Genomic DNA, 22,753 nt, shown 5'->3' on the forward strand with positions numbered 1-22,753 from the left:
ATAATTTACCAGGAATACTCAACAAACTTATACCTCTGTAATTTGAGCACTAACTCTTATCCCCTTTGCCTTTGTACAATGGCACTATGCATGCATTCTGCCAATCCTCAGGCACCTCACCATGAGTCATACATACATTAAATAACCTTACCAATTAGTCAACAATACAGTCACCCCCTTTTTTTTATAAATTCCACTGCAATACCATCCAAACCTGCTGCCTTGCCGGCTTTCATCTTCCGCAAAGCTTTTACTACCTCTTCTCTGTTTACCAAATCATTTTCCCTAACCCTCTCACTTTGCACACCACCTCGACCAAGACACCCTATATCTGCCACTCTATCATCAAACACATTCAACAAACCTTCAAAATACTCACTCCATCTCCTTCTCACATCACCACTACTTGTTATCACCTCCCCATTTGCGCCCTTCACTGAAGTTCCCATTTGCTCCCTTGTCTTACGCACTTTATTTACCTCCTTCCAGAACATCTTTTTATTCTCCCTAAAATTTAATGATACTCTCTCACCCCAACTCTCATTTGCCCTCTTTTTCACCTCTTGCACCTTTCTCTTGACCTCCTGTCTCTTTCTTTTATACATCTCCCACTCAATTGCATTTTTTCCCAGCAAAAATCGTCCAAATGCCTCTCTCTTCTCTTTCACTAATAATCTTACTTCTTCATCCCACCACTCACTACCCTTTCTAATCAACCTCCCATGCTTCTCATGCCACAAGTATCTTTTGCGCAATCCATCACTGATTCCCTAAATACATCCCATTCCTCCCCCACTCCCCTTACTTCCATTGTTCTCACCTTTTTCCATTCTGTACTCAGTCTCTCCTGGTACTTCCTCACACAAGTTTTAGTCATAGTCAACACAATAACCAATACATCAATAAAGCCCATGGACACCAAATGTATGTGGGTAGTGTGTGTGCGTGTGTGTGTGTGTGTGTGTGTGTGTGTGTGTGTGTGTGTGTGTGTGTGTGTGTGTGTGTGTGTGTGTATGTAATTACCTATAACTTATTTGTACTGTATGATGAGGAAGTGTTATTCTCACAGGGGCCCCTTCTCTTGAACATTCTCTAATATTATACAAACTGTAAAGCTGTTTCCATCAACCACACCCTTATTCATTCCGTTCCACTCATCTGCCACTATTATGCTATACAAGTTTTTCTTATATCCTGATTAACAGGTTTCTTAATTTCATGTTATGTCCTCTGGTTACTATATTCCTACATCTCTTGAAGATCTGTTCATTGTCCACATCAATGATCTCTTTTGCAAAGTTAACGGTAGTGATAAGGTAATCCCTCACTCTTCTGTCATCCAAGATAGGTAAATTTAAAGCTCCCAGCCCTTCCCTGTAACTTAACTCTATTGCCCTCCCCTGGACCTTCTCCATGAGTTCTTTGTGCTTCTCTAGATGCAGTGAGAAAACCTGAGAAGATTACTCTAATTCTGGCCTTATGAATGATATAAAAGACTTACTCAGTATTTCCCAATCTATATACATGAAAGCTATTCTGATATTTGCCAGCAGACAGTTTGTTTCCCTAACTGTTCTCCTAATATGGGACTCCAGCAACAAGTTAGGGATGATGTCCCCTCCAAATTCCCTTTCACACAAAATCCTGAAGTTCATTTCCAACTAGGCAATAATCATGATGAGAACTTTGCTCTGTCCTGGCCTCATTACATTTACTTGGGGTGAATTTCATCAATCACATTTCAAACCAACTTTGAAGGCTGCTTAGGTCCTCTTGTGAACTAATGCAATCCTCCTCATAATCTCTGCACCATCTGCAAACATATTAAAGAAGGCTTCTATACCTTCAAGTAAGTCATTAACATACATCAAGTAGAGCAATGGTTCCAGAACCAAACCCTGTGGCACTTTGCTGGTAACCTAAACTCATTTTGAAATGGCTCCTCTAACGTGTATCCTTTGTTCTATCCCACTGAGATAATCTTCTATCTTATCTCTGCCTAGTGATGCAGATCTTTAATCAGCCTCCATGCAGGTCAATGTCAACTATTTTCTAGCAGTTCAGTTACAGACAGTCCACCTAGCCTTCCCTTCTGTCCAGGACTAAGCTCACTCTCTCACAGCACCAAGAGGTTAGTTACACATGACTTCCTTTCCCTAAAACCATGCAATCTTTCACTTATGTAATTCCTCCCCTAAAGAAAGTCACCCACTGACTTCCTAATAATCTTTTCAAGAACTTATCACTGAACCAAGCTGTAAAACTCCAACAGATATATACGATACAGGATCTCTTTTCTTTGAAACTGTGTTCTCTCCCAGTTAATAAGTTTCTCCTTTGTAAGTAGTTATTCATTTCCAGAGTTTTACAAGCCACAGGTATCAATGAAACAGGCTAGTATTTCAGTATGATATCCAAGTCACTTTTCTATATGAAGGATAGCAACTGTTGAAACGAAGTTGGAAGATACCTCCACCTTCCAACCTGTGAGGAAAACTTGTCGCCGCATTATCGAACAACCTACAAGCAACGAACTCTCCACTCACAATAGGCTTTGCGTCCTAGATGATGAAGTACAGGATGATCGTAGCATCATCATGGTCAGGGACTCTATAGTCAGGCATCAGGACCAGGGTTCTGTGCGAAGGGTAGAAATAGGAAGGATTTGTATTATCCGGCTGCTAGGATAGAACACGTACTAGACAAGTTTGACGACATTGGCTGAAACAATTCCAAGGATGTGATTTTTGTCGTTCAGGTGGGGACAAACGATGCAGTTATTGGAAGATCGGAAGAAATATCAGTGAAGTATATGGAACTTATTGGCAAGTTTAAAGAAAGCCATAAGGAGCTTATAATATTAGAATTGCTGCCAAGGCATGACATCGATTCCTGTAACCTCAGTAGAATGCTGGGGATGAACAGAAAAATCGAACCTCTCTATAAGGAGTAGGATAGTGTGTTTAGTATGGACCTGTGGTACCATTTTAGTCATAACAGATCTCTGTACACAAGGGATGGTCTTCACTTAAATGGAATAGGGAAAGCCCACCTTAGCAGAGTACTGGATGAGAACATTAGGCCTAGACCTGTAGGACCATTTTAGTCATAACAGATCTCGGTGCACTAGGGATGGTTTTCACTTAAATAGAATAGGGAAAGACCACCTTGGCAGAGTATTGGATAAGAACATTAGGCCTTTTTTTTCGATAAACTACCCAGGAGAGCAAATCACTGTCGAGCTAATAAAGGAAATAGGAGAGTGGGAAAGGGTGAGAGGGTAGCTGTGGGAGATGGGTTGGTGCTGTGGAATATGAGGAGGAAAGGGATCTGAAGGACAATACGTCTAGTTTGACCACTATAACGGTAACGGTAGGTAGAGGATGGATGGCACCTTGGCAGTAAGGACCTTCGGGGAGTAGCAGAAACCTCACAGGCAGAGGAATTAGCAAAGAAAGGTCAAGAAGGGTCATTTGGGGACAACTCAGACAGTATAGGTAGAGGGTTAGCACAGCTCCAGGTCACCTCTCAGATAACTTCTGGGAACAAGGCTGGCAGGGTCCAGAGCGAGGAGGGTCAGAGTAAGGCAGTGAACCCAAAACAGATGGAGAACCATCTCTCTCTCACTGCTGCACACATAGACATTGATGAAGATGATACAAACATGAATATCAACAATAAAAGAAGGCAATTTCAGTCCAAAAATCAACTTCAAGGAAAATAAGTTTAATATATACATATGCCCAGAGCATCATTATGAAACGCAAAGAACTTATATCCTATGCAGTTACTGAAAAATCTAACTTTATTGCAATCTTAGAAATGTGGGTAAACTCTGAGAATAAACACTTAATCACTGAGTTAGCAATACCTGGATACAGACCATTTACAAAAGATCGCTTATACAGGGTAGGTGGTGGAGTTTTGATCTACAATGATAACAATCTATGTGCTATTAGTATAAGCAATGTATACACACACACTTATGGCTCTCTTTATACTGACATTACCGACAAGTTCAAAAGTAAACTATGTCTCGGTATTATTCAAAGACCTCCTAAGCAAGAAGACGATGATGATAAGATGCTATATAATGAAATCAGAACTAAAGTAAATAGTTAAGAGTTATAATATGAGACTTCAATGGTCTAAACATAAACTGGAACACGTTAACAGGTGACTGAGAAGGAACGAGAATAATGCAACTGTTCGAAGATGCTTTTCTAGAACAGCTTATTAAAAAATCAACTAGAAGTAAAAACATTGTTGATCTTGTCCACACCTACTTGTGAAGTAAGCAGGAGTCTGTAAAACAGCAATCACAGTTTCATTAGATTAGAGATAAATTTAGATTATGAAATAAATGACAAAAAATCTTGATCCCAAATTACAGGCAAGTAAATTTTGAAAACATTTAATCCAAAATTCGCAATACCAATTGGACAAAACTTCTTGATGTTTACACAGTAGAGGAAATGTCAAAAAATTCTAAAAACACACCACTTGAGACTGAAAATAAACATATTCCATGAATAACAAAGATAACTTGCAATATTTCAAAACCATCTGGATGAATAGGAGAACAAATAAGAGATTCAAATCAATTGAAACCAATGAAAATTGCCAGAAATTAGTCAAAATCCAAAGACAGTGTAAGAAGGTCACAAGACAGAGTAAACACAAGAAAAAAGAATTTCCTCGAAAGTTAAAAAAATCTTAAGGAATTCTTCAAATATATAAGACAAAGGAAGACTGCAAAAGAGGGAATAGGACCAATATGAAACGAAAATGACAAACTACAGAAGACATGGAAATGGCTATCATACTACATTATTCTTTTAACTCCATATTCTTAATTGAGGAAACATCTCAAATACAGCAACCAATGAAAATGTTTCAAGGATCTGATGAAGAAGAGTTGAGGGTTATACAAATAAAGAGCTCTGAAGTACTTAAATACCCGGACAAATTATATCCAATGGCCCAGATAACTTAGCTCTAAAATTTTTAAAAGAGGTCAGGAGACAACTGATATACCCCATAATAAAAATATTCAACAAATCTCTATCAAATGGTCAGGTGCCAACTGACTGGAAACTAGCAAATGTTACTCCTATGCATAAAAAGGAAACAAAAAGTGTGCCTTGAACTACCGTCCAATTAGCCTTACATCAGTGTTAGGTAAAATTATGGAAAAAATAATATGATAAAATTGTCACATTTCTAGATCACAAAATTATATCTGACAACCGACATAGTTTCCAAAATAGAAGATCCTGCCTGAAAAATTTGCTAAAATCTTTTAATGTTACCAGAATTAGGATGAAAAAGTAGTGTCTGATGTAGTATATTTAGATTTCCAAAAGGCTTTCCATGAAGTACCTCATAAGAGACTTTTAAATTCAAAGCAAACAGAATTGGTGAAGAGCTCTGTACATAGATCAGAGACTGGCTTACCAGAAGAAAGCAGCATGTAGTATTAAACGGCGAAGCCTCAGACTGACTAGACATAACAAGTGGTGTACCACAGGGGTCTGTCCTAGGCCCAATTCTTTTCATAATATACATTAATGACCTAGAACTTGGTCTCGTATCTAAGATTACAAATATGCTGATGATACTAAAGTAGGAGGCAGAGCTGTAAACAGGTGGGACTGTGAAATTATTCAGAGATCTTAACTTACCAGAAGAGTGGTCAGACAGATGGTAAATGAAGTTTAATGTAGACAAGTGTAAAGTTATGCACTTTGGAGACAAGAAAATAATTACAACTACAAACATTTGAAAACTCTCCAACAAAAGTAATTGAAGAAAAGCACCTTGGATCTGTCATCAGCAACAATCTGAAGTACAATACATAGCATCAAGCAGCAAGTAAAAAAGGCAACCAAATGTTAAGTTTCATAGCCAGGAACATAGATTACAAGGCACCGGAAACAATTCTCAAACTGTATAATTCTCTAGTAAGACCACACCTTGAATATGCAGTCCAGTCTTGGTCCCCAAACTTCTATCTAATGCTCACAGATAATGCTCCTAGCAACAACTTCTACCTAATGTGTAACTCCGTAAATTTATGTATACAGTCTGAACTAACCATGTGTGTGTGTGTAATTACATATCTATACAGCAGTGAGGGAGTTTTGCAATTGTGGGACCTATCTCCTGAACGTTCTTCACTACCATACAACTTTTCAAACTTCTGGATACAGTCTAAATTCACAATTTCATCACTTAGTTGATTCCATTTATCCATAACTCTGATTATACAGAAGTACTTTACATATTTTCAAAAAAATTTCTTGCTATGACTTTTGAGTGCTTTTCTTTGCACCTTTCAATAAGCTATTCACTGTTGCCACTGTAATATCTATTAAGAACCTTGAAGGTTGTGATGAAGACTCCCCCTATTCTTCACATTTTCATGGTAGGCAAATTTATGGCCTCTACCCTTTCCTGCAACTAGCTTTCATTTCAAGTGATGACCTTTGCGTCCACCTTTGGACCATCACTATTGGATCTTTACGTTTCTTTAAGAGGTGGCTACATTTAGGATGCATATTCAAATTTAGGTCTAAGACATGATTAGTCTACAGAACATCTTGGTAAAACACTTAAATGCAATCATAAAACTAACCAGCAGACAGCTTTCCTCCTTAACAATGCTCCTGGTGCAGTGTTCTTGTGATAAGCTGGGAAAGAATTCAACTCCAAAGTCTCTCTTGCCATCAAATCTATATAACTTGTATCCTGCATTTACAGTCATATCAAAACCTATATTCATTGTGCGCCATCTTTAATACTTTGCATTTGTTTTGCCTGAACTTTAACAACCATGCATAGGAGCAACTCTGGGAACTGTCTAAGTGCTTCAGTAAACTGATTCAATCCATGTAATTTCATATTTCTTTTCAGTACTAAGCATCAACAGCAAACATATGCAGGTAAAATCCAGTCCTCCTGGCTAGTCATAAGAAAAAAAGTCCTAAGAGCAAGCTATCAGTCTATGCATGTGGTGTAGGGAAATGCAGGAATGCATTTGGATGAGACAGCACAAGAGGGTCAGAATCATCCCCCCCCCCCCCCACCCCAAAGTCACAAACAATAAAAAATAAGAAGGAGAGTAACCCATCCCAACTCCTCAGTCTCCCATCCTGGCACTAGCAATCATACACACCCAATATGGAAAGTGTTTCTAAGACTACAGCCCTAACTTATCATGCATACAGTCAATTCTTATTTACCTGTACATACTAACCTTCCACATGAAAACACACGTAACATTTCACTGTACGTTACTACCCAAGATTTGCCCATGCCTATGAGTATGTCATCAATAAATATTTCAGTGAGGTCTTTGAATACAGGTGTTAGTATAAAGGTATGATGTACATGGTGATGTCTGGCAGTCAAGGGTTCTCACACTCTAGCAGGCACAAGCTCACAGGGGACAGTGGGTCATAAGGTAAAAGGATACAGATAAATGAAATCAGAACAAGTCATCACATATAAGAATGCTTATTGTGACAAGGCTAGAGGCTTAATAGAAGTGGCATGACATATGGGGAAAAGAGGCCATACACAAAGGCAAACCTATATTACTGGGGTACATATGGACAAGGCATATACAAGTCACTGGAGCAAAATACATAGAACACAAGATCAAAGAAGTAAAGCAAGATAACTGGAAGATAAAAGGACAAAACAGACAACATACACACTGGGATATATGCATGCACAGACAAGGAAAATCTGGGAAAAGATACATGGGGAGAGGAGAAGCAAGACAGATGGAAAGGACAGGAGCAAGACATGTAAGTGACAAAAAAAAATGAACATGATTGAGACACCTGAACAAGACATAAAGAGGATATATGGTTGATATGGACAAAGGCCAGGATATTATCTGACACTTAACAAGCACATTGGGTTAAGACACATGGGGCTAAGGGATCAAGGAGCATGGATGGGGGAGGGATCTAAGTTGGGTATATGGTGAAATCTATTAAAAGCATGACACAAGGATAACAAAAAAGCACTACACATCAGAGCGATACAAACAAGACACATATGACAAGATTCTGGAAAAACTCAGCCATAATTCAAAAGAAAGCGGGTAGGATACACTGGATATACAATGGAAAGATGAATAGGACACTGGAGCTAGATGTATGTTACATATAATGGAAGACAAATAAGGAATACAGCTGACATGAAGATTGGGAGAAATATGGCCATGGATATGAGCAAGATAACCATCAGGAGCAGGACAGAGACATCTAGAAACATGGGAGAAAAGTATTCGAAGCATACATGTGTAATAAAACAGTGGGTCCAGATGGCAAGACTCCCATGCAGATGTCTCAACAGGATGGGAGAACAAAGAAAATATACACAGAGGGGACAACAGGATAAATACACGAGCAAATGGCAAGACATACAGGGATTAAAAAACATAGGTCTGAAGCATATCAGGCTAGGCAAAATTGGCATAGTCCACAAAGGAGAATCTTGAATGACAATACGGAGCCTTGAAGCTGGCAAGAACAACATAAATGATAGGTTATGGGACAAACACGAAATTCAGATTAGACAGCAGTTTATGAACAATCAGGTTCGAAGTGGTCAAAGGGCAGACTAGACATAAGTTACGGGGAATTCAAGGGTTAATTCCAACTGCAGATAAAAGTGCAACTGGTTCAATTAGACATAGACCTGATACTGATTTTCAAACTTCCCCTAATACTGAGTTGGCTATGTACCAGGAACATAGGTTTTATCTTTTTCTTAAACCTTAGGCTCTGAACTCATGATCTCAAAATTCTAACCAAAAAGAAACATGTCTGTTGTTTTGGGAAATCACTGAAATGTAAGAGCTGGACACAAACATGATATATCTTACCGAAAATGAAGACAAACATTGTTTAAGACATGTCATCAGATTATGATACTCAACTGGAAAGGTACAGAGGTAAACTGTAAAAATGTCTTTCAGAACTATTTTTCTTAGGTTGACTGGAAGCATAAAAGTATGATTTGTTATAACATAGGATCTATAAAACTAAAAACTTCTTGTCATGATCCCATATCTAATACTTTGTGGTAAAAGAAAGACTGAACTTCATATTTGGTAAAAGAGGAAATATAATGGTATTTCAGTAACATTATCCTCAGATGGTAATGAATTAATGTCTACCTGAATGTCAATTTCCAATGAAACACCATTTTAACAATGTATGATACCATACATTTGCAAATAATTACTACATCTTTATAAAAAACAATGCTCTAGTAACAAAGTTCACTTGCAATACAAGATCATCACAGAGAAAACAGTTGGAAAAATAAGAAAATATGCTATATGGATCAGTAAGAACATTATACATGGGATGTGATCATCAACCCTTTCACTAAGGATGGTACATATACATTTTAGTAAATCTTTTTTCTATTCACTGTGGTTGGTCCATATACAGTGTGTTAATAATTCTTGAACTGGCTGCTTTTGGCTCTAAGGGATATATACAGCCATTAACATTTGTAGTGACATTCCTTATCTTATTACCAGACACTACAGCCTAATTTTTTCTCAATACAGTGGTCAGTGTATGTGGTGACGTCAAAGAAGCTTGTACATGATCTGTTCCCTCATGTTTTGCAATAAGTGAAGCTATGACATACTTGCAAGGTAATAGATATCAGTTACAAAAGCACTTATATATATATATATATATATATATATATATATATATATATATATATATATATATTTCATTTATTTATCTTGCTTTGTCACTGTCTCCTGCGTTTGCGAGGTAGCGCAAGGAAACAGACGAAAGAAATGGCCCAACCCACCCCCATACACAATGTACACACACACACGCAAATATACATACCTATACATCTCAATGTACACATATATATACACACACAGACACATACATACATACCCATGCACACAATTCACACTGTCTGCCCCTATTCATTCCCATCGCCACCTCGCCACACATGGAATACCATCCCCCTCCCCCCTCATGTGTGCGAGGTAGCACTAGGAAAAGACAACAAAGGCCCCATTCGTTCACACTCAGTCTCCAGCTGTCACGCAATAATGCCCGAAACCATAGCTCCCTTTCCACATCCAGGCCCAACACAACTTTCCATGGTTTACCCCAGATGCTTCACATGCCCTGATTCAATCCACTGACAGCACATCAACCCCGGTATACCACATCAATCCAATTCACTCTATTCCTTGCCCGCCTTTCACCCTCCTGCATGTTCAGGCCCCGATCACTCAAAATCTTTTTAACTCCATCTTTCCACCTCCAATTTGGTCTCCCACTTCTCCTCGTTCCCTCCACCTCCGACACATATATCCTCTTGGTCAATCTTTCCTCACTCATTCTCTCCATGTCCCCAAACCATTTCAAAACACCCTCTTCTGCTCTCTCAACCACGCTCTTTTTATTTCCACACATCTCTCTTACCCTTACATTCCTTACTCGATCAAACCACCTCACACCACACATTGTCCTCAAACATCTCATTTCCAGCACATCCACCCTCCTGCGCACAACTCTATCCATAGCCCATGCCTCGCAACCATACAACATTGTTGGAACCACTATTCCTTCAAACATACCCATTCTTGCTTTCCGAGATAATTTCTCGACTTCCACACATTCTTCAAGGCTCCCAGAATTTTCGCCCCCTTCCCCACTCTATGATCCACTTCCGCTTCCATGGTTCCATCCGCTGCCAGATCCACTCCCAGATATCTAAAACACTTTACTTCCTCCAGTTTTTCTCCATTTAAACTTACCTCCCAATTGACATGACCCTCAACCCTACTGTACCTAATAACCCTGCTCTTATTCACATTTACTCTTAACTTTCTTCTTTCATACACTTTACCAAACTCAGTCACCAGCTTCTGCAGTTTCTCACATGAATCAGCCACCAGCGCTGTATCATCAGCGAACAACAACTGACTCACTTCCCAAGCTCTCTCATCCACAACAGACTTCATACTTGCCCCTCTTTCCAAAACTCTTGCATTCACCTCCCTAACAACCCCATCCATAAACAAATTAAACAACCATGGAGACATCACATACCCCTGCCGCAAACCTACATTCACTGAGAACCAATCACTTTCCTCTCTTCCTACACGTACACATGCCTTAAATCCTCGATAAAAACTTTTCACTGCTTCTAACAACTTGCCTCCCACACCATATATTCTTAATACCTTCCACAAAGCATCTCTATCAACTCTATCATATGCCTTCTCCAGATCCATAAATGCTACATACAAATCCATTTGCTTTTCTAAGTATTTCTCACATACATTCTTCAAAGCAAACACCTGATCCACACATCCTCTACCACTTCTGAAACCACACTGCTCTTCCCCAATCTGATGCTCTGTACATGCCTTCACCCTCTCAATCAATACCCTCCTATATAATTTACCAGGAATACTCAACAAACTTATACCTCTGTAATTTGAGCACTCACTTTTATCCCCTTTGCCTTTGAACAATGGCACTATGCAAGCATTCCACCAATCCTCAGGCACCTCACCATGAGTCATACATACATAAAATAATATCACCAACCAGTCAACAATGCAGTCATCCCCCTTTTTAACAAATTCCACTGCAATACCATCCAAACACACTGCCTTGCCAGCTTTCATCTTCCGCAAAGCTTTTACTACCTCTTCTCTGTTTACCAAATCATTTTCCCTAACCCTCCAAATCATTTTCCCTAACCCTCTCACTTTGCACACCACCTCGACCAAAACACCCTATATCTGCCACTCTATCATCAAACACATTCAACAAACCTTCAAAATAATCACTCCATCTCCTTCTCACATCACCACTACTTGTTATCACCTCCCCATTAGCGCCCTACACTGAAGTTCCCATTTGCTCCCTTGTCTTACACACTTTATTTACCTCCTTCCAGAACATCTTCTTATTCTCCCTAAAATTTAATGATACTCTCTCACCCCAACTCTCATTTGCCCTCTTTTTCACCTCTTGCACCTTTCTCTTGACCTCCTGTCTCTTTCTTTTATACATCTCCCACTCAATTGCATTTTTTCCCTGCAAAAATCGTCCAAATGCCTCTCTCTTCTCTTTCACTAATAATCTTACTTCTTCATCCCACCACTCACTACCCTTTCTAATCAACCCACCTCCCACGCTTCTCATGCCACAAGCATCTTTTGCGCATTCCATCAGTGATTCCCTAAATACATCCCATTCCTCCCCCACTCCCCTTACTTCCATTGTTCTCACCTTTTTCCATTCTGTACTCAGTCTCTCCTGGTACTTCCTCACACAAGTCTCCTTCCCAAGCTCACTTACTCTCACCACCCTCTTCACCCTAACATTCACTCTTCTTTTCTGACAATCCATACAAATCTTCACCTTAGCCTCCACAAGATAATGATCGGACATCCCTCCAGTTGCACCTCTCAGCACATTAACATCCAAAAGTCTCTCTTTCGCGCGCCTGTCAATTAACATGTAATCCAATAATGCTCTCTGGCCATCTCTCCTACTTACATACGTATACTTATGTATATCTCGCTTTTTAAACCAGGTATTCCCAATCACTAGTCCTTTTTCAGCACATTAATCTACAAGCTCTTCACCATTTCCATTTACAACACTAAACACCCCATGTATACCAATTATTCCCTCAACTGCCACATTACACACCTTTGCATTCAAATCACCCATCACTATAACCCGGTCTCGTGCATCAAAACACTAACACACTCATTCAGCTGCTCCCAAAACACTTGCCTCTCATGATCTTTTTTCTCATGCCCAGGTGCATATGCACCAATAATCACCCATCTCTCTCCATCAACTTTCAGTTTTACCCATATTAATCGAGAATTTACTTTCTTACATTCTATCACATACTCCCACAACTCCTGTTTCAGGAGTACAGCTACTCCTTCCCTTGCTCTGGGCTATGGATAGAGTTGTGTGCAGGAGGGTGGATGTGCTGGAAATGAGATGCTTGAGGACAATGTGTGGTGTGAGGTGGTTTGATCGAGTAAGTAACGTAAGGGTAAGAGAGATGTGTGGAAATAAAAAGAGCGTGGTTGAGAGAGCAGAAGAGGGTGTTTTGAAATGGTTTGGGCACACGGAGAGAATGAGTGAGGAAAGATTGACCAAGAGGATATATGTGTCGGAGGTGGAGGGAACGAGGAGAAGTGGGAGACCAAATTGGAGGTGGAAAGAAGGAGTGAAAAAGATTTTGTGGGATCGGGGCCTGAACATGCAGGAGGGTGAAAGGAGCGCAAGGAATAGAGTGAATTGGATCGATGTGATATACCGGGGTTGGCGTGCTGTCAGTGGATTGAATCAAGGCATGTGAAGCGTCTGGGGTAAACCATGGAAAGCTGTGTAGGTATGTATATTTGCGTGTGTGGACGTGTATGTATATACATGTGTATGGGGGTGGGTTGGGCCATTTCTTTCGTCTGTTTCCTTGTGCTACCTCGCAAACACGGGAGACAGCGGCAAAGCAAAAAAATATATATATATAATATATATATATATAATATATAATATATATTTCGCTACCTCGCAAACGCGGGAGACAGCAACAAAGTATAAAAAAAAAAAAAAAATATATATATATATATATATATATATATATATATATATATATATATATATATATATATATTATATTTTTTTTTTTATACTTTGTCGCTGTCTCCCGCGTTTGCGGTGAGTTTGAATGGAGAAAAACTGGAGGAAGTGAAGTGTTTTAGATATCTGGGAGTGGATCTGACAGTGGATGGAAACATGGAAGCGGAAGTGGATCATAGGGTGGGGGAGGGGGCGAAAATTCTGGGAGCCATGAAGAATGTGTGGAAGTCGAGAACATTATCTCGGAAAGCAAAAATGGGTATGTTTGAAGGAATAGTGGTTCCAACAATGTTGTATGGTTGCGAGGCGTGGACTATGGATAGAGTTGTCCGCAGGAGGATGGATGTGCTGGAAATGAGATGTTTGAGGACAATGTGTGGTGTGAGGTGGTTTGATCGAGTAAGTAACGTAAGGGTAAGAGAGATGTGTGGAAATAAAAAGAGCGTGGTTGAGAGAGCAGAAGAGGGTGTTTTGAAATGGTTTGGTCACATGGAGAGAATGAGTGAGGAAAGATTGACCAAGAGGATATATGTGTTGGAGGTGGAGGGAACGAGGAGAAGAGGGAGACCAAATTGGAGGTGGAAAGATGGAGTGAAAAAGATTTTGTGTGATCGGGGCCTGAACATGCAGGAGGGTGAAAGGAGGGCAAGGAATAGAGTGAATTGGAGCGATGTGGTATACCGGGGTTGACGTGTTGTCAGTGGATTGAATCAAGGCATGTGAAGTGTCTGGGGTAAACCATGGAAAGCTGTGTAGGTATGTATATTTGCGTGTGTGGACGTATGTATATACATGTGTATGGGGGTGGGTTGCGCCATTTCTTTCGTCTGTTTCCTTGCACTACCTCGCAAACGTGGGAGACAGCGGCAAAAAAAAAAAAAAAAAAAAAAAAAAAAAAAAAAAAAAAATTATTTTCATTTATTTTGCTTTGTCGCTGTCTCCCGTGTTTGCGAGGTAGCGCAAGGAAACAGACAAAAGAAATGGCCCAACCCACCCCCATACACATGTATATACATACACGTCCACACACACAAATATACATACCTATACATCTCAATGTACACATATATATATAACACACACAGACATATACATATATACAAATGTACGTAATTCATACTGTCTGCCTTTATTTATTCCCATCGCCACCTCGCCACACATGGAATAACATCCCCCTCCCCCCTCATGTGTGCGAGGTAGCGCTAGGAAAAGACAACAAAGGCCCCATTCGTTCACACTCAGTTTCTAGCTGTCATGTAATAATGCCCAAAACCACAGCTCCCTTTCCACATCCATGGTTTACCCCAGACACTTCACATGCCCCGATTCAATCCATTGATAGCACGTCGACCCCGGTATACCACTTCGATCCAATTCACTCTATTCACTCTTTTTATCATGCTTAAGCGCTGTTTCCAGCATCAGTGAGGTAGCACAAAGAATGGCCCAATACTCCACATACATATACATATATCCCCATACATGCACATATACCATATACATACATATACATACACAGACATATACATACATACACATGAACATATTCATACTTGCTGCCTTCATCCATTCCTATTGCCACCCCGCCACACAGGAAACAGCATTCCCCCTCCCCTCCAGCGAGGTAGTGCCAGGAAAAGACAAAAAGGCCAGCCACATTTGTTCACACTCAGTCTCTAGCTGTCATGTGTAATGCACCAAAACCATAGCTTCCTTTTTACATCCAGGCCCCACAGACCTTTACATGGTTTACCCCAAACACTTCACATGCCCTGGTTTGATCCACTGACAGCACGTCGACCCCGGTATAACACATGGTCCCAATTCACTCTATTTCATGCAATCTTTTTCACTCCATCCTTCCACTTCCATTTAGGTCTCCCACTACTCCTTGTTCCCTTCACCTCTGACACGTGTATATCCTCTTTGTCAATCTTTCCTCACTCATTCTCTCCATGTGTCCAAACCATTTCAACACATCCTCTTCTGCTCTCTCAACCACACTCTTTTTATTACCACACAACCTTCTTCCCCTTTCATTACTTACTAAATCAAACCACCTCACACCACATACTGTCCTCAAACATTTCATTTACAACACATCCACCCTTCTCCACACAACCCTATCCATAGCCCATGCCTAGCAACCACATAACATTGTTGGAATCACTATTCACTCAAACATACCCAATTTTGCTCTCCAAGATAATGTTCTCACCTTCCACACATTTTCAACGCTCCCAAAACCTTCGTCCCCTCCCCCACCCTGTGACTCACTTCCACTTCCATGGTTCCATCTGCTGCTAAGTCCACTCCTAGATATCTAAAACACTTCACTTCCTCCAGTTTTTTCCATTCAAACTTACCCCTCAATTAACTTGCCCTTCAACCATACTGAACCTCATAACCTTGCTCTTATTCACATTTACTCTTAACTTTTTCCTTTCACACACCTTCCCAAACTCAGTCACCAACCTCTGCAGTTTCTCACCCAAATGAGCCATCAGCACTGTATCATCAGTGTACAACAACTAAAACCTAATCGCTGTTTCCCCCCATCAGTGAGGTAGCACTAGGAAACAGACAAAGAACGGCCTATCCACTCATATACACATATATATACATAAAAGCCCATACATGCACATATACATATGTATACATATCAATATACACATACACAGACTTATACATATATACACATGTACAGACTTATACATACATACACATGTACATATTCATACTTGCCTGCCTTCATCCATTCCCAGCGCTACCCTGCCACACAGGAAACAGCATCGCTACCCCCTACCTCAGCAAGGTAGCACCAGGAAAACAGACAAAAAAGGCCATATTCGTTCACACTCAGTCTCAAGTCTCAGTCTCCACATACAGGCCCCACAGACCTTTCCATGGTTTACCCTACATGCTTCACATGCTCTGGTTTAGTTCAGTGACAGCATGTCGACTCTATTCCTTGCACACCTCTTACCCTCCTGTATGTTCAGCCCCTGATCACTCAAAATCTTTTTCACTCCATCCTTCCACCTCCACTTTGGTCTCCCACTTCTCCTTGTTCCCTTCACCTCTGACACACATATCCTCAGTGTCAATCTTTCCTAACTCATTCTCTCCATATGTCCAAACCATTTCAGAACACCCTTTTCTGCTCTCCCAACCACACTCTCTTTATTTCCACACATCTCTCTTACCCTTTCATTACTTACTCGATCAAACCATCTCACATCCCATATTGTCCTCGAATTTCATTTCCAGGACATCCACCCTCCTCCGTACAACCCTATCTATAGCCCATGCCTTGCAACCATATAACATTGTTGGAACTACTATTCCTTCGAACATACCCATTTTTGCTCTTCGAGATAACGTTCTCTCCTTTCACACATTCTTCATTGCTCCCAGAAGCTTCACCACCTCCCCCACCCTGTGATTCACTTCTGTTTCCATGGTCCCAATCATCTCCAGAAATACCACACAACTTGGTATATATGCCTGAAAGTACTCATGGAGTACCTCATATTCCTGGCAGCAAAGTAGCATCTGTTAAAGGGCATGTAGTAGATGTTAATAATGTTAACCCAGGTTGAGGTGTACATCATCTTCTTTAGAAAACTGTCTCCAGTTAATCATGGAGAGTTTTCTGAATATTTGAGAACATCCTACATAAAGAGTGTACAGTGACTATTAAGACCACCACAGTGAAAGGGTTAATAACAAAGCATTACATGACTACATTCCAACCAATTAGAAACAAGAAACATATGGTAAGTTAGGAACTTAAAGAATTATTGGTGTTATCATTCATGTGGACAACTTTAGAAAACAAGTGAACGACAGCAAATCTAGCACTTCTCACAAATTAACAATTATTAACAGACATAACATAAAAAAATGATATACAAGTACAATCCAAGAAATTTTGTGAAAGTTTTCCATCCACTAGCATCCTCTTCCAATCTTTTTCCCTCTGTGTCAAAATCATCTTCAGATGAAAGGTCATCCTCACCTAGGTCTGTGAGCAGTCTTGAATTCAATTCAAATGAATTACTAGCACAAGCATCAGTATGACCATAATGGCAAATATGGCATACAGAATGATTTCTGATACATTCCATTTCAGTCATTCTGTGGGAATATCTATCCAATTTACCATGATATAACCATCCACATTCAATCTTTTACTGTGAGGTGTGGCCACAGCTAGTCCAGAATGTAAGGATACATTTATCTCAAGCCTCTTTGTATGGCAGTAATTTAGTAGGGTTAGTTGCTTACGATCCAGAGTAAAGCGGCCAACTTATTAATATCTGCTTCTTTATAATTGTCACATAATCTGCAAATTACTGTTTCATCTTGATGTTAGTATCTACCAAGCTGTGTCAGTCATTTTGAAATGCTATTTTTTTCTTTTTTTTGTCCCTACACTAATACACTTACAAAGTCACAGCCACTGAATAGATGATATCTCATCAAAACTGCATACTTCTAGGCAGATCCTACAGCAGAAAGGCTAATGTATCTTTTCAGCTGCTATGTTCATGTACTTAAAATCATGGCTGTTGCTGTACCATATCTCATATCAAAGGCAAAAACAGTACATCAATACCTAGAAACCAATAAACAATTATGATTGAACCACAATGGGCAGTATGAGATATGTGCAAAAGCATACATCTGTCTGCTTCCTCATCATTACAAAACGGCTCCTGAAACGATGTTATAAAGATTCTATTTCTGTCAGAAGACATACATAAGAGGTAAAACTCCTCCCTATGTGTTACATATAGTCAGCATCTGGAGTTTATCTGGCATACTCTTCACAGGTCTTCTACCCCTACAGCCCAGGAATGGCCCAAGCTGTTTGATTCTACTCAATTTCCAGGTAAAAGTATGTAAATTCTTTATTTAAAATCTGGTGGTATATTTTTGGTTTGCTGAATGGATAATTATCTTTACAAAGCTTTCTGTAGATTCCATGCACCAATCTCTCATTGTCATTGACTGAAGTAGCTAGTAAGATGTTAAAAATCCAGAAAACATAAGCTGATACCCAAATATTTCTTACAATATAAGCAGAAGTACCAAATCTTTATAGGTCATTACCATATATCCACTTTCAGACTATGTAAGATACCTTTATTTCAATTATCTAAGTATCATCAAAAGGTGTGACATCTATATCTCTTCTTCATTCTCCAGTTATTTGAGCAATGATAATCTTAACTGTCTTGATCAAGTTGCCACCTGGTGTTGCAAGAGCGAGGGGTAAAGGAGCCATGGAATGCCTGAATAAATTAAACACTGATATGTTTCCATTCTGACCAATCACCTTCATCCATCTAAATAGATCATGTATTGACATTTTCATCTGTTGCTTCCTTTACCTATATCAAGGAAAATATTGTTTTTACTTTACTGGATACATAGTGCAATGTACCATGTTTGTATAAGATACGGAAATTCATCAGCTTGGTTTCAAATCACTATGAGAATGAAAAAATATGTGAAAAAAACAATATTTCATTTGAATCTTTCATTTTCATTTGTATCTTATATATGTCCAGGTATTCTCATTATGAAAGTTTACAACCATTTGTTGGTACTTGGACATCACAAAATGTAATCTTAACACCAAGGCAGGTGTTACCAGCATGCTGATGCTGTATATTTTTTCAAGATTCCTAAATCACATTCATTCATCTTTTTAGATGAAGGTACTGTAAATTTAGACAAAATCTATTTCTTTACTTCTTTTATAATTATCAAAAATATTATCTCATTCAGAGAACAATAATATGCTTAATTCAATCTTATGAAACAGGCTCTTTCCGAGTCTTATTTTTCTTTATCAAAACCTTACTCAGTTGGATGAACCTATTGCTATGATATTGTGGAATGTTTCTCTGGGCATTTCTACTAACTTTTCTAAACATTCAGCTAAAAATAAATGATCTATAAAAAAAGTATTCTTATATTTCACCAACAGGCATCTGTCATGTATCATATGTTCACAAATTTCTATGACAACAGATATTCATACTTTGGTTAATTTTTGTAAATTTCAAATTTAGGTTTTAAGAACAAGAAAAAATAAATAAACCTATATTATACGGAGGGTGCAATGAAACTCAACTCACCAATCAAAACAAGGACTAACAATAGATCAAAGAGCAATCAGGATTAAAGGTCACCTTGGAAAGTAAGCTGTTTGGGTAAACACAAAGTCAAAGGTCAAACTAAACAGTACATAAAGAGGACATCTAACTCAGATCAGATTAAATAATGCATCATGGATCACACAAGGATAAAGGTAATCCAGACAGCAGGCCAAAGACCATTTCTGGGAAAAGGTCAAATTGAATAATTACTTGCTATCCATAAAATCAGTGGTTAGTGTATATAGTAAGTTAAGGGAAATAGAGGGACAAAGGGCAGGTCGCTCTAAAATAGACCATGGGAGAAACATATAAAGGGAAAATTACACAGGTCATCAAACACACAGGGACAAAGGACAGACTAGAGAGGTCAATGACATACTTGGACTGAAGGTAAGAAAGATAGAAGGTCCAGGAATACACGAAGATCTGATTATGAAGCAGGGCAAGGGACAAAATGGTACAAAGGTCAGAATAAAAAGATCAAGGGACATACAGAAAAAGATCAGAAAAGATGGGAGGTCAAGGGACATGCAGGGACAAGGTCAATATAGAGAGCAGGTCTAGAAACATAGGGAAAAAGGTTAGATTAGGCAGCAGATCAACCGATACAAAGGTCTGAAATGCCAGGTAAAGGGACTACAAAAGTCCAAAAGACAGTAAGCCAAAGAACACATTGGGACAAAGGGCAAAACAGATACCAGGACAAAGATGACAGAGGGACAAAGGTTCAATTATGCAGCAGATCAAGGGACATATATAGACAAAGGTTAGATTAGACAGGTCATAGAACATACAAGCAACAGTCAGAATAGATAGGAGATCACGGAACACACAAAATACAAAGTTTAGCATAGAAAGTGGGTCAAGGAACACACAGGGAGAAGGTCAGAATAAACAGCAGGTTAATATACACATAGGGACAAAGGCCCAAAAAGACATCAAGGAACACAGAAAGAAAAAGGTCACAACAGACTAAGACTCAAGGGACACAGGGAACAAAGGTCTGAACAGTTAAGACAGAACTGACAGTAAGTCAAAATGTGCCAGAGACAAAAGTCAGAAAAGACAGAAAGTCAAGAGGAACACAAGGACAAAGGTCAGAACAGACATGTCGAAGAAAAGGGACACTTATTAGAACAAAAACCAGATCAAAGGACACACAAGGAGAGCTATTAGAATGGAAAGCAGGTCAAGGAAAACACAGGTACCAAGATTAGTACAGAAAGCAGGTACAGAAATACACAAGTGAAAAATGTCGGATAGGAGAGAGGTACAACAAAACACTCTGGGACAAAAATCAATCTAAATAAGGGGTTCTGAGATATGCAGGGTTTGTCAAGAGATGAATATGGATAATCATAACTTAAGTCAGTAGAGGAGGTCTAAGGACACAAACTGACTCAGATCAGCAGAAAAAGTCAAGTTACAACATGCATGTAGGTAACAAGATATACATGCAATAAGGATATGGCAAAAACATGAACACAGAGAAATGGTATATGTGCAAACAACTGTTTAGAGAAAAATAATGCATACAGATTTCTCACATGTATACAAGGAAATTTATCTTAAATTTGTCAAGAAACTAACTGGAAGATGTGGTTTAGAGGTCGAGTTTATCTACAGAGAGGCTCAGGTCAAGGATGTCCATAGCGAGGGTCATGTCATGGATGTCTATAAAGTGTGGATGGGTCACAATCAGTGCCCCTGCTGAGGTCAGTCAGAGTTTGGTCAAAGGTTTTTAATCAGCCTATAAGGAAATACTAACAATTAGATCAGAGTCAAACAGGCCCAGTCAAAGTTAAATGGCAGCCAATGCCAGTGGAGTCAAGTCAAAGACAACTGTTATTTTTCAATCAATATATGAACAAAATATGTCTACATAAGTTCAAAGTCTGCTCGGTCTTCAAAAACTGGGTCAAACTCAACTGTACCCAAATCTGACTAAGGTAAAGCACCTCAGCTGTCTTAGCCCTTATTCCTTTACAGTTCTCCATATCTCTAATATTTATTGTGAATATGGAAACTTCTGCTACAGCCAAGAAAAACTACCTATCAAAAATGGTACTACCTTTACCTTGGTAATGTCTTTTACTGCTAGTTACAGTCTAAAGTTGAGTGGAGTGCATTATTCTGTGTCTACCCTCATGCAGAAAGAGAAACCCTTACTGGGCCGAGAGAAATTCTACTGGAGTCAAGCCAAAATCATTCATGGTCAAGTCAAACTTAGCTCAATCATAACTATATCAGAATTATCTGAAGCCATGTCAAAGTTGTGTGATGCTGGGTCAGTCAATTATGGTAAGGTTTTGTCAAAACAGGCCCAAGGAAACTCATGAACTCTGGCCTAAATAACTTCATGAACTCTGGGAAGGAAATTGAACTCTCAGTAATATTGTGAACTCTGAGCCAGGTCATCAATTCTGAACCAAGTCATGTATATGGGTAACATACAACAACATGTGTGGTTCCAGCTATAAAACAGCAGTTTCTGTTTCTAATTTCTGTAAAAAGATTAAATGATGTATTTAACGGAAATTACTTCCTTAACTGATACATGTAGGATATGAACAGAAAAGCAACAGAGTACAAAGAAAATACCCTGGATGGGAGCAAGACCAGTAGCAAAATCCCATGAGGGTTGGGATAAGGTATTGCAAAGATACATGCACTGTATTGTTGGCAGGAAGAAGACAAAGACAATGAATTTCAATCAAAGGTAAATCGCACTGCAGTAAATACATAACAGAGTCCGAAAAATACCTGGACAAGGATTTTGAGAATGACAGTGATGATACAAGAAGTCTATAGAAGGAGGCAAGAAGCTTAATACATACCGTGGGTGAGAAAGAAGAAGCCTAAAGAGAGACATAAAGGGAGAGAAATAAA

At 39.2% G+C, this 22,753-nt stretch overlaps 1 protein-coding gene across 24 annotated transcripts in view; it reads right to left on the reverse strand.

Annotated features, from left to right (window-relative positions):
- Positions 1-22,753, reverse strand: part of Glut1 (Glucose transporter 1) — a 904,849-nt gene that overhangs the window by 350,471 nt on the left and 531,625 nt on the right. For 23 of the 24 annotated variants that reach the window (XR_011716794.1, XM_071694280.1, XM_071694283.1 and 20 more), the window contains one exon: positions 22,702-22,722. The exons of the other annotated variant lie outside the window; for it this stretch is intronic. Coding sequence is in view for 22 of the 23 variants with exons in the window: in XM_071694280.1 (XP_071550381.1) it covers positions 22,702-22,722 (21 nt within the window). In the remaining variant the exon portion in view is untranslated. The remainder of the gene's footprint in view (positions 1-22,701; positions 22,723-22,753) is intronic. 24 annotated transcript variants of the gene reach the window in all.

Source organism: Panulirus ornatus, chromosome 57 (assembly GCF_036320965.1).
Source record: "Panulirus ornatus isolate Po-2019 chromosome 57, ASM3632096v1, whole genome shotgun sequence".
In the NCBI taxonomy this organism is placed as follows: Eukaryota; Metazoa; Arthropoda; class Malacostraca; order Decapoda; family Palinuridae; genus Panulirus; species Panulirus ornatus.